Raw genomic sequence first — 15,424 nt, forward strand, 5'->3', positions numbered from 1 at the left:
AATGTCCTGTGGCTCAAAACTGGAAACCAGGTCCTGGGGGCTTATTTGGCCAGTTTAGGGCTCAGAAGTAGAGGCTAAGTCCTGCATTTGGGGAGCCTGCAACAAGGCTCCTCTGGGGTCTAGAAAGAAACACCGAGTCCTGCATTTGGGGAGCCTGCAACAAGGCTTATTTGGCAGTTGCAGGTCTCAAGGCTGAGACAGTCATATGCTTTGGGGCTTGTGTGGCCTGGCTGTTTTAGTGCTCAGAGAGACCAAGTCCTGTGTTTTGGGGGCTTGAAACAGAGACTAAAAGTGCTGCATTTTGGGATCTTGAAACAAGGCTCATTTGGCCTGTGTTAGAGCTGAGGGAAAAAAAAACCCCAAGTGCTGCGTGTTCAAGGCTCAAAACAGAGAACTGAGTGCTATGTTTCACAGCTTATATGGCCAGTTTAGAGCTCAGAGAGACTAAGCGGTGCATTTTAGAGCCTTGCAACCAGACTCATTTGGCCAGGTTTTGGGCTCAGAAATGGAGACTAAGTGCTGTGTTGGAGGGGCTTGAAGCAGAGACTAAGTCAAGTGTTTTGGGGTGGGGCTGAAAACAAGGCTCCCACAGCCAGGTTTAGGGCTCAGGAACAGAGACAAAGTGCAGGGTGTTGGAGTCTTGAAACAGGGCTCATTAGGCCAGTGTTAGAGCTGGGAAAGAAAGACCAAGTGCTGTGGTTCAGGGCTTGATAGCAGGCTCATTTGGCCAGCTTTAGGGCTCATAGCAGAGACCCACCCTGTGCTTTAGGACTTGAAACCAGGCTCACCTGAGCCTGTGTTGGTGCTCACCAGCAAAGCCCCAGCCCAGCCTCGGGGGTCAGAGCAGCCCCTCTCCAGGCCCCGGGGCACAGGAGGCTGGGCCGGCCTTGATTCCCCAGCCCCGTCCCAGAGAGACCCCCGCACCCCTCACCACCACCAGCCTTTAGGCCCCGGGAGCCCCCGGCACGGCCGGGCAGCCCCGGGCAGGAGCGGGCAGCGCGGCACTTGGGCCCGAGGGAGGCCCGCCCCCAGGATCCGCGGCCCGGCCCTCCCGCCCGCGGCGCTCCGAGGAAGCCGGAGAGCGGCCGCGGCCCCGACCCGACCCGGCCCGGCCCTGCGGCCGCGGGACAAGCCGGGGAGAGGCGGGCACAGCCCAGGAACCGCGCGCCCGCGCAAGGCCCAGCCCAAACCCCAACCCCAACCCCCAGCTCACTGACCCGGGCTCCGCATGGCCCCGGGCCCGGTCGGAACGACACCGCGCCCCGGGCGGTCGCTTCCTCCTGCCGCCCCGGTAACACCGTCCGCCTTGGTCACCGGCTGTGCTGCTCTGGCGGCGGAAGAAGGGGCGCGTGCGCGGGGCGGGGCGCGGAGGGGCGGGGCTTGCGGGGCGCCTGCGCGGGGCGGGGCCTGGCGCAGGTGTGCGAGTGGGCGTGGCCCGGTGCGCATGCGCGGGGCGTGGCCGCGAACAGGTGGGCGGGGCCAGACCCAGGTGCGAGCGGGCGTGTCCCAGCGCGCCTGCGCGGAGGGGCGTGTCCGCCCAGGTGCGTCCGGTGCTGGCGACGCGGAGGGCGCCTGCGCGGGGCGGGGCCGAGCACATTTGAGCCCCGCCGGCGGCCAGCGGCCCCCATTTGCTTGTTCGCTCTCGGCGGCAGCGGCCGGGCCGGGCTCCCCCGGCGGGGCCTAGGTGAGGCTGGGCGGGGGGCACGGACGGACGGGGCGCGGCGGCCCCTCGGTCGGTGCCGCGACCCCGGGGGCGGGTGTCGAGGGCCGGTACCCGGTGCCCCGGCGGCCGCGCTGCCGGTGCCCCGGCGGGAGGAGCAGCGGGCGGAGCCGCGGTTCTCTCTCGGGGCGCCGGCGAATAAAGCCCGGCGGGCCGGAGCCCGGCGCCCCCAACGCCCCAGCGTCACTTCGGCCCGGCCGTCCGCGGCCACCCGGGGCCGGGCCCGTCCTGCGGGTCCCCCCGGGCAGTTCCCAAGCACCGCCCGCCCCGCCGGGGCTCCCGGGCCTCCCAACACCTCCCAACACGTCACCAGGGCTGCTCAGGGGCTGCGGGGACTCGGGCCAGGCGGGTGATGGTGGGGCTGGGACGGGAGTGGGGGGGCTGAGCCCCGGGCTTCGGTCTCAGAACTGGGGACCTGGTCACTGTTTCTGGGGCCAAAGCCCGGGGCTGGGTTTGGGTGTATTGGGGTGTGGGTGGGAGGCAGGTGGGCATTGGGGTGCTGGTGGGAGGTGGGGGGGGCATTGGGGCGTTGGTGGGTGGCTGTTGGGGCATGGGGGGGAAGGGCTGGTGGGTGGCCACTGAGGTATGGGAGGGGAGGGCTGGTGGGTGGCTGTTGGGCCATGGGAGGGGGGAGGGCAGGTGCGTGGGCCCTCACCGGAGGTGGGGGCCTGGTCATGTTGTTTCCCCAACCTTAGGGACGCTGGCATGCACCAGGCAAAATTAAGCGCATGAGATGGTCTGAAAAGTGCCGTTTCGCCCAGAGACTTTTTTTCATGACTGTTCAACTCTTTATTCAAGGTGTGTACAGCTACTGGGAGGGGCATTGGGCCATATTTAGACCATGTACAATTATGACAGTTCATATTCATATAGAACTTGTGACAGTGATTGATTGACGACCTTGGCAAAAAGCCAGGAGCACTTGAGCAAGCACAAGCTGGAAGCGGCTGGAGCCACACTGGAGAGCAGCTGGAGGCAGAGGAGATGAGCCCAAACTAGAGCCAAAAACAACCGGCATCTGAAGCTTGCTGGGGTTTCTTTTGTTAGCGTTGTTCCTTCCAGTGAAGCAAGAACAAGCTGGAGCCTTTGGTGAGCTGGACCTGAAACCAGAGCAGAAACAAAAACACTGGACCTGAAGCTGTGAACGAGCCAGAGCCATAATGGAGCTGGAATGTCCACAAGCTGGGGGAGAAGCAACTGACCTGAAGCTGCAGCTGAGCTGGCGCTACAATGAACAGGAGCTGAAACGAGCCGGAGCCATCCATAAGATGCACTAGAAACCAGAGCCAAAACTGACCAGGAGCAGCCCGGAGCTGGACCTGAAACAAAGGGGAGCCCAAATCAACACACACAGCAACCAAACAAAAACCAGGAACCCAAACCACACACGCACGCACGCGCACGCAAAAAAAAAACAGGACCCCAAACCAACAAACCAACCAACTAAACAAAATAAACCGGGGCCCCAAAACAACAAACAAAACACAGACCCGCACACACAAAGGGGCCCAAAGCCCTGGACCTGAAACCAGCAAAAACAAACGAGCTGGACGTGAAAAAAAAAAGGGTGCAAAAAGAGTGACCTGAAGCCGTGAACGAGCCAGAGCCATAAATGAGCCAGAGTGCCCGCAAGCTGGGAGAGAAATAACCAACCTGAAGCTGCAGCTGAGGTGGAGCCACAACGGACAGGAGCTGAGATGAGCCCGAGCCATCCATGAGCTGGACCTGAGAAACCAGAGCCAAAACTGACCTGGAACAGCCAGGAGCTGGACCTGAAACAAAGGGGAGCCCAAATCAACAAGCAAATCACACACAAAAACACATGCGGGCCCAGACAGAGCTGCACCAGAATCAGAGCACTCCAAACAGCCGACTCCAGCAGCCCCAGTCTGGGGGCAGGGCTGGCACCACACCGGTTCCAGCAGGGTCCGAGCCAGACCCCAACAGCGCCCACTCCCACCACCCAAACACCCCTCACAGCCATCGTGCCCCAAAACGTGAGGTCCAGACCTGCCCGGTCCTGGGTCAGGGTGGGGTGCGGGGCTGGGAACCACCCCTGCACCCAAAAACAGCCTCTGGCCATAGTGGGGCCTGGCCCTGCGGTGCTGAGCTCCGGGGAGCCCCAAGGCACACACGCTGGCACCCACACCACCAATGCCCCAATGGCACCGGGACCCTCCTTCCCCCAAAGGCCCCCTGGGGAGCCCTGCCAGGGTACAGCACCTGCCCTACCCATCCCTCACCGCCCACAAGTTGGTGGAGGGGCAAAGCCAAAGCGTCTCGAGAACAAAACCGCTCCCCAGAGCTCCCAACTGCCCAACCCCCTGGGGCACAGCAGCCCCTCGCACCTACCCACGAGCCAGCGCCCCAATCCCACGGCCTGGGGTGGGGGTTGGCCCCCACCCACCCTCCGACCCTGGTGCCTCCTGGGCAGCCAGAGATCCCCACAAGCACAGACGGCCCCGCGGTGCCTCCGGACACTCACCTCACCCGGCACGTCCTCTGTGACCAGTGTCCCCCGGCGCTCGCCGCCTCGGGGCCGTGCTCCTTGTCCGGGTGCCGTGATGAGCCTTCTCCAGGTGTCGGCACAGCCACGCGGCGTCGCCTGTGCCGCCAACACCTCCCGAGGCACCAGCAGCACCAGTACAGCCATTATGCCCCAGGCCCCACCAGACTGGCTTCAGCATCTCATTGACAGGGCTGCAGGGTCCGGCGTGGATCCCTGAAGCGGCCTCTGCTCCCACCACAGCATGTCCTCAGCTGAAAAAAATTAAAGTTTTTAAGTAAAAAAAATGGCTTCACAGGGAGCCACGAGCCCCCCCTAAACGGCCTGCTCTGGGATGCCCGGGGAGTTCCCCATGCCCAGGGACCCCCGATGCAAACATGGGATGGGAGACGTGGCACGTGGAGCCCATACAGCTGTTACCAGTTCATGGTTTGAGCAGGGGTTCATCTCACAATGGAAATGGGGAGCTGCTGGGAACCCCCAGCCCCGCAGGCCAAGCTGCAGCCGCTAACCGTGACAGGAGACCTGAGGGGGCCGGTGCTGAAACCCCCTGGGGAAGTCACTGGGCCCCAGCCAGGCACCCCTGGGGGATCCCCCACTGGGGGAGTGGGGAACAGAGCGCTCACCTGTGGCTGCCCCGTGTGCCAGCCCTGAAGCGGAGGAGCGGAGCAGGATACGGCACCTGTCCTGAATTCCCAACCAGCCTAAGCTGAGCGAGGAGCGAGCCTGGTACACAAAGCACAGAATCACAGGAGAAAAGATTTACTCACGCACACAAACGTCCCAGCCAAACTGGGGCAGCCCAAACGTGGGCTCACCTGTGTTCTCATGCCCTTCCTATGTCCCACCTGTTTGACCAGTCCCTGGCACCCACGCTAACAGTCACCCATCAAAGAAATCCTTGCAAAGCCGCTCTATTTCTGCGGCGTTCTTGCTGCTTGTCTGTTGATCCAGGCGCCCCTGGAGTCCATCTTGCCAGAGTCACTCTCTGTGACACCAGCTGGCGCCGGGAGGGTTTCAAAGCTGCGTCGGAGGGGCTGGGATGGCGGCGTTACCTTGGGTGCCTGGGGGTGTCCTTTATCCTTCAGGGACAGCTCTCGGCTTCCATGAAGCAAAGGCCTTGCGTCCAGGGCCGGGCCATCCTTCAGTATGTTTCACTTCAGCACAAACCCTGCCCACATCTCCAGTAAAGCTCCACTACCTCATCACAGCGCGGTGTAGGACAGGAACTAGTGCAGATTAGCAAAGTTAATACGCTTTCAGACCCCCAGCAGCTCTGCTCCTCACCCCCACCAAAGTCCCCACTCACCAGTGCCGGGAGCGGCCCCAGCGCCAGCCGGTTGCCCAGAGCCGCGGCTGCCCCAACGCCGGCAGCCCTGCGAGCGAGCGGCCGTCGTGCCGGCACGTAGCAGAGCCCGAGAGCTCTGCTCCACACGGGCGGGAAGGGCCCGCAGAGGGATGGAGGACAAAAAAACCACTCTGTTTCCTGGAGGGGGGAGAAAGAAACGCATCAGCTAATAAACTGCATTAACCAAAAGCAAACAGAAGTGTATTGAATTACACCCGTTATCTCAGCGGAAACTCCTGCAGAAAGGCTGTTCTTGTCTGGGTGAGCTGAAGAACTGCTGCTGCAGCTCTGGTCCCAGCCCTGCTGCCCCCAGAGCCCAGGGGCACGCTGCCCCCCAGCCCTGCTGGGCACCCGCTGCAGCTCTTGGGGGAAGAAACAAACCCCTCTTCACAGCCAGTGCCGACAGCTGAGGCCGGGAGCCGGGAGGGCTGGAGCCAAGCCAGGTGCCCCCAGCTCTCGGGGCGCCGTTACTCACCGCCAGTGGGGCAGGAACGAGCCCCTCTGCTGCCCCTCTCCGGGGAGCCCCCGGGAACCCACCAGTCCCTCACACCTCCGGTCCCGGGGCTGCCTCACCGGCGACGGTAAAACCTGCGACCCAAACCACGTTAAGTGCACCCAAAGAGCCCCGCTACCGGCCTCGCTGCGCAGCCTGCCCCGCCTCGCCCCCCGACCCGACCCGACGCGGGGGAACGCACCGCACCGCCCCCGGGCCCCCCTCGCCGCACGCCCGAGCCCGGTCACCCCCTCCCCGAACCACCGCCGCCGCCGCGCCCAACCGCCCCCCACGGCAAAAAACGGGCCTGGGCCCCGCCGGGGGACCCCGCCACCCCCGCAGAGAGCACCCCCCGCTTCAGAGACACCCCCCCCACCAGCACCGGGACCCCCCGCAGCCCCGCCACCGCACCTGCTCCCGCCGCCGGCTCCCGCTCCGCTCCGCCCTCCCGCGGCCACAGCGCCCCCTGGCGGCGGCGAGCGGAACGTGTTCAACTCTCGGGCACCCGGAGGGCGGGGCGGACCCACGCGCGCCGGCCAATCAGCGGTGCCGGCGCCTGCGGCCAACAGCCAATAGCGGGGCGGGGCGGGAAGGAGAGGCCGCGGCGCCCCCTGGCGGCGGGAGGGCAGCGCCGGGCGGGTGCCCCTGAGCCACCGCCCCCCCCCCCCAGCCCGAGGGGCTGCCGCCGGCGAGAGGGCGTCACCGCGGCCGGATCAGCTTGCCTTTACGTTGCCATCCGTTAAAGATGGAGAGAAAGGGCAGCTGTGCCAGGCCGGGAGGAAGGGGAGCACGGGGGTAAAAGCTGGCCCGCGGAGGCTTTGAAAGGCCCCCCAAGAAGCCTCTGCCGGCGCTTGCTCCTCCCTGGCCTCCCAGGTCAGAGCGCGTGTGCTCCCACCGGGGAACGTCACCTCTCAGGGCGGCTGCCCAGGAGCCTCTGGCCTCACTCAGAGCTCACAATTCCCGAGGCAGCGTTTCTGCCAGGCTGAAAAAATCCCCTATGAAACACACTCGGGGGGGACTGTTTGCTTATGGTTTCCCTATGAAAGTGCTTTCTGATTGCCTACCTAAATTGGCTCATTGCCAGCTTATCCGCGACAGGGGCCCTCGCAATACTTTCCTGTAGCTAAACACGTCGGGTTTGTTTCCCGAGCTCCTGCCCCAGCATGCGCTGCAGGGGCCACTCCGCGGGAGCGCTTTGCAGGCCCTCTCCTACAAAGGGCGTCCTCGGCCAGTTTCACATTAACCTTTCCTGAACGCGGGGGCTTTGACTGCTACAGACTATCGCAGGGGAAGGCTTTCTAATGCTCCGGGGACCTTCCAAAACCACCCCCTATCAGGAATACCTCGTGTCGTGCTGCCCTAAGGTCCCACCGAGTTACTAACTCGCGCTTCCTCTCCTGGGGCTCATAAACCCAGATCTTCCTTCTTCCCTGGTGTTTGTGACTGAAGAGCCCCCAGGCTTAACAGCCCGAAATCAAACCATGGCCCCGCGCTCAGTACAGAGTTTGACACCGGATTCATTGCCGTGCCTGCCCAGGCCACCCTCCCCTCGCGGCAGCCCGTAGCGCTGGCACACGCGCCTGCGACACGGTGCCTGGGAGGGCAGGTGACCCCTCCGACAGGCGCAGCGGCCGGCAGGGAGCAGGCAATCTGCCGCTCACACGCACGCACGTTATTGGCAGGTGCAAACAACAGCACTCGCCCTACACTGGGTACATTTTGGGAACGATTGCTCTGGTATACAGAGGAGAGGGGATCATTATCCTCTGAGGCTATCGCAGGCAGCTCCGATGATGCCCCACGCAGCAGCAATGTCCCAGGCTGCTTCAGGCCCTAAAGCACGAAGCAGAGTCTATAACCTCAAGTCCAAGCGTAGTTCACCTCCTGCACAGCAACTTCCCCAGTAACAGCTAAAGGACTTCCAAATCAGGAGAAGAAATGAGGCCACAAGACAGCCCCGCAGCGCATTGACGCCTGGTGAGCCCTTCTGAGGAAAAGGCAGCAAATAGTCACCCCGTCACATCCGTGAGCAACTCACACGGGACCCTGTCGTGGTTTAGCCCCAGTCAGCAACCAAGCCCCAGGCAGCCGCTCGCTCTCTCCCCTCCGGCGGGATCGGGGAGAGAATCGGAAGAGTAAAAGTGAGGAAACTGATGGTTCAGGTAAAGACAGTTAAACAGATAAAGCAAAAGCTGCGTGTGCAAGCAAAGCACGCACGCACAGAAACAGCACTTCCCATAAACAGGGACATTTCGATGTTTTCCTGGGAGAAAAGGCTTCTTTTGAATGAGGTGTTTCAAATTTCAGATCATTTTTTTTGTCAACGCCAGATGGTACCGTTACAAGCCTCACGATGTATTCTGAGGTGCGTAACAAAATAGATGTACCTAATCTAGAGTGAGACTGCTGCTGCCGTCCCTGTCCAGAATCCACAGAGACCTCCTTGCTACAGCCACCTGTGCTGCCTCCCCCTTCGCTCCGAAGGGTGCCGAGAGCCGTGCTGGGAAGGCAGCCCTGGAGATGTCAGCGTGGTGTCAGAGCCGCTTGGTTCCAGCTGCTGACGGAGGCATTCCGAGTGCCCAGCAGGTCCCCATCGCCCTGACGGCCTCACCTGGAGCCTCCGCCGCCCACACGCCCTTCCCCATTGGCCCCAGCTCTGCATTTAAGCTCAGGTAGGGGGCTCTGTTTTTGCTTTGGTGCTAGCTGTGTTGTAAGTTTTTTTCCCTCCCTTGTTAGTTTTGATGTTTTGTTGTTGTTTTTATTATCTGGGTGATGTTGTTTGGCTGCTTTTGGCTCCTCCTTAGGTACTGTGGGGCTGTGTGTGTGGAGGAGGGCTCTGGTTTCCTGCTGTCATTAGGATTAAGTTTGTCTGTCTTCTAGTTTTATAATAATCTGTGTGCATCACCTGAGTTAGTGATGGTGTGTGACTTAACGGTTTGGTTTTCTTCTTCTTCTCCTGGCTGATAAAATAAGGCTGGAGCCAGTTTTTATTAAAGCATACCCTCTAATGCAGGTTTGACTCAGGTGGGATGGTCTGGCATTTTCCTTTTGAAGTTTCACATTTAGCCAAAAAAAAAAAAGCTGCTTACATCCCAAATTTAATCCCTATTGTCTTGGAAAAAAGTTTGTTTCAATTAAATGTTTAAGTTGACTTCTCTTAAAAATGGGTCCTGCTCTTACTACTGGGGGGTGTGGGTTGCAGAGGACCTGGGGGAAATGAAAGACTTTTTTTGCTAAAGGCTGTGTGAGAGACTTCAGATCCTTGTGCACAAAGATACCTTAATGCACAAAGGACTTGAATATGTGAAAACACTGACCCGTTGCAAACACTGGACTGCTGTTGACTTCCAGAAGGCGGAGGACACCAGGCATGCCCTGGTTATGCAGCTCAGCCTGGCTATAGCGCTCCGGCAGAACTCCTTGCTCTCCTGATCTCTGGCAAGGCTTCTATCTCCTGTGGAGGCGTAGCTGAGCTGAAAGGGCTGTTTTGGTAAGCTGTACCCACGGAGGGGTACTGTGGAGAAGCCCCGGAGAGCAGGGCTGCTTTCTCCAGTTTAAGTCAGAGCCCTGGAGCTGCTTTTCTTGCTCTGGCTGTGGAGATGTAAGCTGGGCCTGGAGCACTCGCTGGCCTTCCTGGGAGTCCCTTCCTCCACCCTTTAGCCCTATGAGGAGGGAGAAAGCTCCTAGTGATGCTGGTGGGGTGACTGTTACAGACTTTGGCTGTGGGATCTGGGTGGGAGTCGGAATTCGGGGAGGCAGAAACAGGTAAGGCAAAACCTGTAGTCTTGAGTATAAGGGCTAACTGCTTTAGTCTGGGCCATACAGATGTTTTTTTTCCCCTGGTTCCTGCTGCTGATGTGAAAACCACTGTTGTCCTCTCTGCAGAGGGGCTTGGTCTAAGTGCTCTAACTGGGCATGCAGGACAGGAGCCCGAGAGTTGCAGGCTGTGCTGGGGAGCACTGGGTGCGTGGGGGATGGCTCAGGGCTGCTGCTCCCCCCCCAAGCTGTAATGGCTGGGGGTGTGTGTCAGAGGGCTGGCGTCTGCTGAGGGAGCTGTTAGACCCTGATAACAGGTTCCTAAGGCAAGGGCTGCCTCTGAAAGGGGCAGAGGCAGAAGGGGGAGGCTCTGCAATGTAACAAACGCAAGGAACCCAGCCCTGATGTGCAGGTGGGGGTATCCTGTGTGAGCGGGGTGGGGGCTGCTTTGGCCTTGGGCTGGGCTGCCCCTGCCTCCCTGCTGTAGGTGGGAGCTGGGCTAAAACTGCAGGTGCTTTGTTAGCAAGAGGTTTGTCTGTGCAAGGTGGGATGCTGGTCCTGCTGCTCTGAGGTGGGGCTGCCCCAGTGTACTCTAGGCGTATTTTTAGCTTCTGTTGCCGCTTTTGCAGAAGAGAGAAATCACTTGGCCAGTAAAGCTCCGTTGGCCTGAGGTGGCAACTGGCTTCTAGCCCATGTCTCAGACTGATGAGGAAGCACTGCTGGATGGCCAAGGGACCAGCGTCATCTTGGCTCCAGATGAGACAATGGGCAGGGTGGTCTAAGAACTATGAAGGTAATTGCTGTTTTTGTGAAGTGCATGCTACTGATTCTGTTGGTTGTCTTGGTGAGCATGTAGCAATAAACCATTTAACACCCTAAGCTACTAAGGTCTTTTTAGTGAAAACAGTGTATTCCTCACCGCCTGCCTCTTCCACTCTATTATCCACCTTAGGCAGTGTTGGCAGAAAGCATAAGACCTGTGGGTTGTGAAGGAACTCTCTTGTTGTGTAAGCAAAGCTGGTCTTAACTGGGAAACAGTGATTATAGAAAGGTGTGAACACAAGTCTCAAACACCAAGCTCCCCTATATAAGTAGAGAGGAAAGAGTAAATATCCTCCCCTGCTGCCTCTTAGTGCACCTCAGGGCCCGAATTCTGAGAAATTCATTACAAATAAGAGATCAGCAGAGCATCAGCTCAGGACTCTTAAGCCTCTGTTATCTGTATCTAGTCACATATTGAAAGAATCCAAGGCATCCATTTATTGAAGTGAAGAGCCTTTTCATGTTTCTTGCCCTCAGCTCTGTGTTCATATATCCTCATCATGTTTTCCAGCCTTTGTGGCACCTTCAGTTGACAGGTGCCCAGGGAAAGGGATCCCTTCTGCTGTTGTCCTTAGGGCTGTTCTGACAGTTTTTTGAGCTGCATTGAAACAAACTAGACCCTTCCCTTTTCACTTTTCAGTGAAAAAAACAGAAAGGCTGTTTCAAATCTTTACTCAGTGGTTAGGGCACTGATCTTGCACAAGGGACACTTAGGCTCAGATTCCTGGCCTGAATGAAGAAGAGCAAAAATTCCTACTTGTGTCTTCTTGGTCCCTGTCCAAGTGCTCTATATCCAGGCCCTGAAATTGATATGCTGCGTGTGTCTGCCTCCATCACAGAGTATTTAACTACTTACATGAAGCGGTTTGGTCCTAACAGGAGACTGAAACAGTGCCTCCAAAACCAGATCACAGAATTATGTGCCAACCACGTGCACACAAAAATCGTGCCTGAAACATGGTTTGCATTCCAAATTAACCCTGGTGCTGAAATCGCAGATCGATGCCAAACCCCAGTGATAGCTTTAAGAGGCGTTTCACTTCAGTTCTCATTAGGGGCCAGCACAGCTGGCAGAAGTGAATCCTGTTAAAACAGGACACTGATAGTTCAGGGACAGATGGGTTAATAAGGTACCACAGGAAAGGAGGAGAGTCAGGAGTACTCAGGGTGGGAAGGACAGACTCGCAGAGCAGGAGGGCACTGCTGACAGGCATGATGAAGTCATGCTCCAGAGATATGTGGAGGACCAGGGAGAAATCAAGGGCCAAATCTCACTGTGTCTACCAGCCCTTACACTGGGGTTTTGTGAAGCGTGGTTCAACCTGTTTAACTCCAGGCACAATTCAGAGTTTGTGACACCCCTCAGCGTGACGGTCCTTGCCTGTAACAGCCTCTGTTCCTTTCTGCAAGTAACAGTAGCACAAATCAGCAGCGGCTTCCTACACCAGCCTCTGGGGCTCCTGCCATTTTTTGCGTCTACTCCCTAATCCTCTCAGCGGATCCATTCCCTAGCAGAGCAGGCTGGGGTTCCTTGGGAATCCTGTGGTACCAGGCGTTGGAAGTAGTGGCTGCTAGATTCCGAGAGTCACTATGGGAAGCACATGTATACATCAACCGGAAGAGAACACACGCTACAAATGGGGCAGTAGGTGTTACTGTACATCACATACAGTACATCACCAGGCCTACACAACATTGATATTGGACTGTTGCAGTTGCGTCATTCTAGGATAATCCCCCCCAAATGATTTGTGGAAGGGATGCAATAACTCAATAGTCCATCAAAATTTTCAGTTGCAAATGTGTTAATATACTGTGTTTTTCTTCACCAAAGCTGTAAGCACCCTTAATCCTGCCATCAGTTCTGGAGCTGAACTTCTGTTTGACTTCTTTTAGGTATCGATGTTCAACAATAACTTTTTTTATGAGATGAGTTGTTGGGCACACAAACAGGGCTTTTACCTCTGCTATTAGGCTGATTGCTTTCTGGTAGGGTCCCCTGACTATGTGTGTTCTTTAATGACGTGTGCCTGTGAGTGCCTTGGTCCTGGGCAGCTGTCTTCTCACAGAGCTGATGCTGAATGCCTGAGAAGGGTGGGGAAAGAGCCCGGTGGTCTCTCCCTTCCCAGCTCAGGGCGATTTTGTTTACCATGAACTCTCTCTCTCAGTGCAGTGGGCTGTTGATTAATAAACTCTGCTCCCCTCTCCTCCCATACCAGCTTGCTCAGACACTGGGAAACCCCTGACAGTGAGCAGGGCACTTGGTGACCTGTGCTGCTGTTGCCTCTGCCCTGACATGAGGCAGCATTGTTCCACTGGGGGCTGAGTTCAGGGGATAGCAAAAGTGAGTAATTATAAGACCTGGGCCCTTAGCTGTCACGAGCTGTGTCAGATTCCTGGTAAATTCTACACTGCAGTTTAATGTAACTTTTCAGAGGGTATTCTGTGGCTGTGCAGACTTAGCCTTTGCTATTTTAAGGGAAGCAACCATGTCCCAGCCACTTGCCGCACTGAACTATCTAACTTTAACTAATTAGAGGCCATTATGATGAAAAAGGTTATGGGCCAAATTTCCAGTCAGTTCATAAGATGGTCCAGCCGTACAGCTGGGTTCTGGCAACATCTTTAAAGAATGTGACATTTCTGTAAATACAGAAATACTGCTCTCCTACCTCTTCACCTTGCAAACCCTGTTTTCTACCAGCTAGTCTTTTTTTTGCATCGATTCTCCTCCCCTCACACTCTGTCACTAAGCGTTATCTTCCCCCAAACTTACTCTGCAGTGCCTTTTGCCTGGGCTCAGAGTCTGGACAAGAACATGCTGGAAACAAGCAGCCTTGTGCTGCTGTTCTGCAGCACATGAGCACGCAGCATTGCTGCGTTCTCCTCATTTTATATGCATGCTGCCTTGGAAGCAGATCCTGCAACTTGTTCTGCTCGGCCACGGGTATCTGTGCAAGAGAGGGAGGAGAAGAGAGGAAAGGCTTCTGGCACGCTATACGTAGGACTCCTTTCACCTGAGGTGTAGATAGTCCTCAGGATAGGCAAGCCTCCCCTCTCCTGGGGATCAAAACCTCCCTATACTCCTGTACAGGTGTGCCAGGCCTCTACCTCAGCAGGAACCAGACATTTAGCAAGTGGACCTTGCAGCACTGAACTTCCAACCCATACAGCCACAGGTGTCTGTATTTTAACAATGACTTGTTAGGAAAAAAGAAGCTGAATCTCCTGAAGCTATTTGGATCAGTTCTCCAACTAATACAGTTAATGTTTTGACTAATGGTCTTAAGAGAGGTTTTACATAAAGTAGGACTATACAAATTTAAGAGGAGCCCTGAGAAGAATGAAGTGATTGTTTCCTGTGAGCACACAGTCCAAGGAGATGATACATTACAAAGGATTAATAGCACACTGAAGAAACAGTGAAATTAATCTCTGCCACAATGAACTCTGGATTTAATATACAACTCTAGGGGATAGATGTTTATTTTCCTAACTGTGTCCTGGGAGCCCGTCTTCTAGAAAATTGAATCAATCTGATTCCTCCAGGTACGTGTATAGCATATATTCAAGACCCAGCAAATAGGTCTTGAATAGCAAATTCAAGCTCCAGCCCCTGAAATATTCTGTCTTCCTTACTTGCCTTAAAAAAGGGAACGCCTGAAAACATTGGGTTCCTTTCTGCTCAGAACCAATAGCATCTTCTGTGCACTCCTAAATAGACATTATTACAAAAAGCCACCAGGAGGCAGCATATTTAAACATTCGTGCTATAAAAGGACATCCACAACAATAAAAACCAAACCCAAACGAAATCCCCCAAACCCCTGTCCCTCTCCCAGATCTTCAACCTGGTACTTGGCAAACATATTCCATCCACCCCCCCTCCTTGCTGTTACACTTTATACAGTGACCTCTCTTCTTCTCTACATACCTGAAATTAGTAGCAATTCCTCTGTCAGACAGCTTACTGCAGGCGCACCGTAAAAATGGAAGTCAAACTGATTTCTGGAATAGCATTTTGTGGAAAAAATGAGTAAACGAAGTAGGTAGAAGTGATATGACAAAACACAAAACTTCCCAACAGACTAAACCGCTTTTGCTTCCTCTGGGGTTTACTGAAACATTCCAAACCTCTGAGCTCTCTAACTATTTTCCTTTTTGTTTACAAATACATAGCTAAATGCCATCCAAAAGGAAGCACTGAAATTTTCACAAACCCAGGAATAGGCTCTCGCTCTGTCGGCAGGCAGTACTCCTGGATGACTGCCCCACCAACGCTGCTGCTACGGCTCTGGCTCGCAACTACGCTGCCTCTGGCACGGAACCAGAGGCATGATCCCGCTCTGTGTTTCATGACCCACGAAAGCTGGAAGTAGTCTCCTCTCCTCTGACCCCTCGGTCCTTCCTTGCTGCTCGTCTGAAGGACTGTTCTCAGTTGTGGCTCAGCATAGGATTAGAGACCCTAAAATTGCTACAGACATATATGAAAGCTTTTAAGCTTATACGTTGTTTTAAATGCTAATTATTTATGGACTTTAATGCATTTTATGGTCTGCAACGCTAAACATACAACAACTGCGCGTAAAGCATCTTATGTTACAGGCTGAGCAGATGAAACACAGGAAGACAGCTACAGAAATGTGCAAACTACCTAAAACATATCTAAAAGTGGATGTGCAAACACAAGGTGTGTGCAAAATCTGTCAACCAAGTACAGCATAAGTGGCGTACAATTAGGCCCCCAGGAAAGGCAGTTAGCAACCAACCAAAAGACAA

General features: G+C 56.0%; 1 protein-coding gene across 5 annotated transcripts; it reads right to left on the bottom strand.

The window, feature by feature from the left end:
* Window positions 1-2,485: 2,485 nt before the first annotated feature.
* Window positions 2,486-14,867, bottom strand: LOC142055993 (uncharacterized). Of its 5 annotated transcripts, XR_012660152.1 has the most exons (9): window positions 6,479-6,531; window positions 6,050-6,162; window positions 5,536-5,712; window positions 5,282-5,455; window positions 4,853-4,952; window positions 4,206-4,480; window positions 3,374-3,492; window positions 2,923-3,039; window positions 2,486-2,820 (listed from the first exon to the last, which is right to left on the bottom strand). XR_012660152.1 is itself a non-coding variant. In XM_075090116.1 (5 exons), the coding sequence occupies exons 2-5, from the start codon at window positions 4,371-4,373 to the stop codon at window positions 2,586-2,588; spliced, it is 618 nt and encodes a 205-aa protein (XP_074946217.1). In that variant the 5' UTR covers window positions 4,374-4,480; window positions 4,853-4,956; the 3' UTR covers window positions 2,486-2,585. The 5 variants fall into 5 exon arrangements, 1 of the variants encoding a protein (XP_074946217.1); XR_012660154.1 differs by lacking the exons at window positions 6,050-6,162; window positions 6,479-6,531 and adding an exon at window positions 14,580-14,867; XR_012660153.1 differs by lacking the exons at window positions 6,050-6,162; window positions 6,479-6,531 and having other exon boundaries at window positions 5,536-5,927.
* Window positions 14,868-15,424: the final 557 nt, after the last annotated feature.

This window comes from Phalacrocorax aristotelis, chromosome 4 (assembly GCF_949628215.1).
Source record: "Phalacrocorax aristotelis chromosome 4, bGulAri2.1, whole genome shotgun sequence".
Lineage (NCBI taxonomy): Eukaryota > Metazoa > Chordata > Aves > Suliformes > Phalacrocoracidae > Phalacrocorax > Phalacrocorax aristotelis.

Coding starts and splice junctions, on each gene's coding strand:
- LOC142055993 (XM_075090116.1), bottom strand. CDS start 4,373: ATGGCTGTACTGGTGCTGCTGGTGCCTCGGGAGGTGTTGGCGGCACAG. Junction 3,446..4,205: donor CAGAGGACGTGCCGGGTGAG/GTGAGTGTCCGG, acceptor CTGGTTTCTCAG/GTCCAGCTCATGGATGGCTC. Junction 2,847..2,922: donor CAGCTCAGCTGCAGCTTCAG/GTCAGTTGCTTC, acceptor CTTCAGGTCCAG/TGTTTTTGTTTCTGCTCTGG.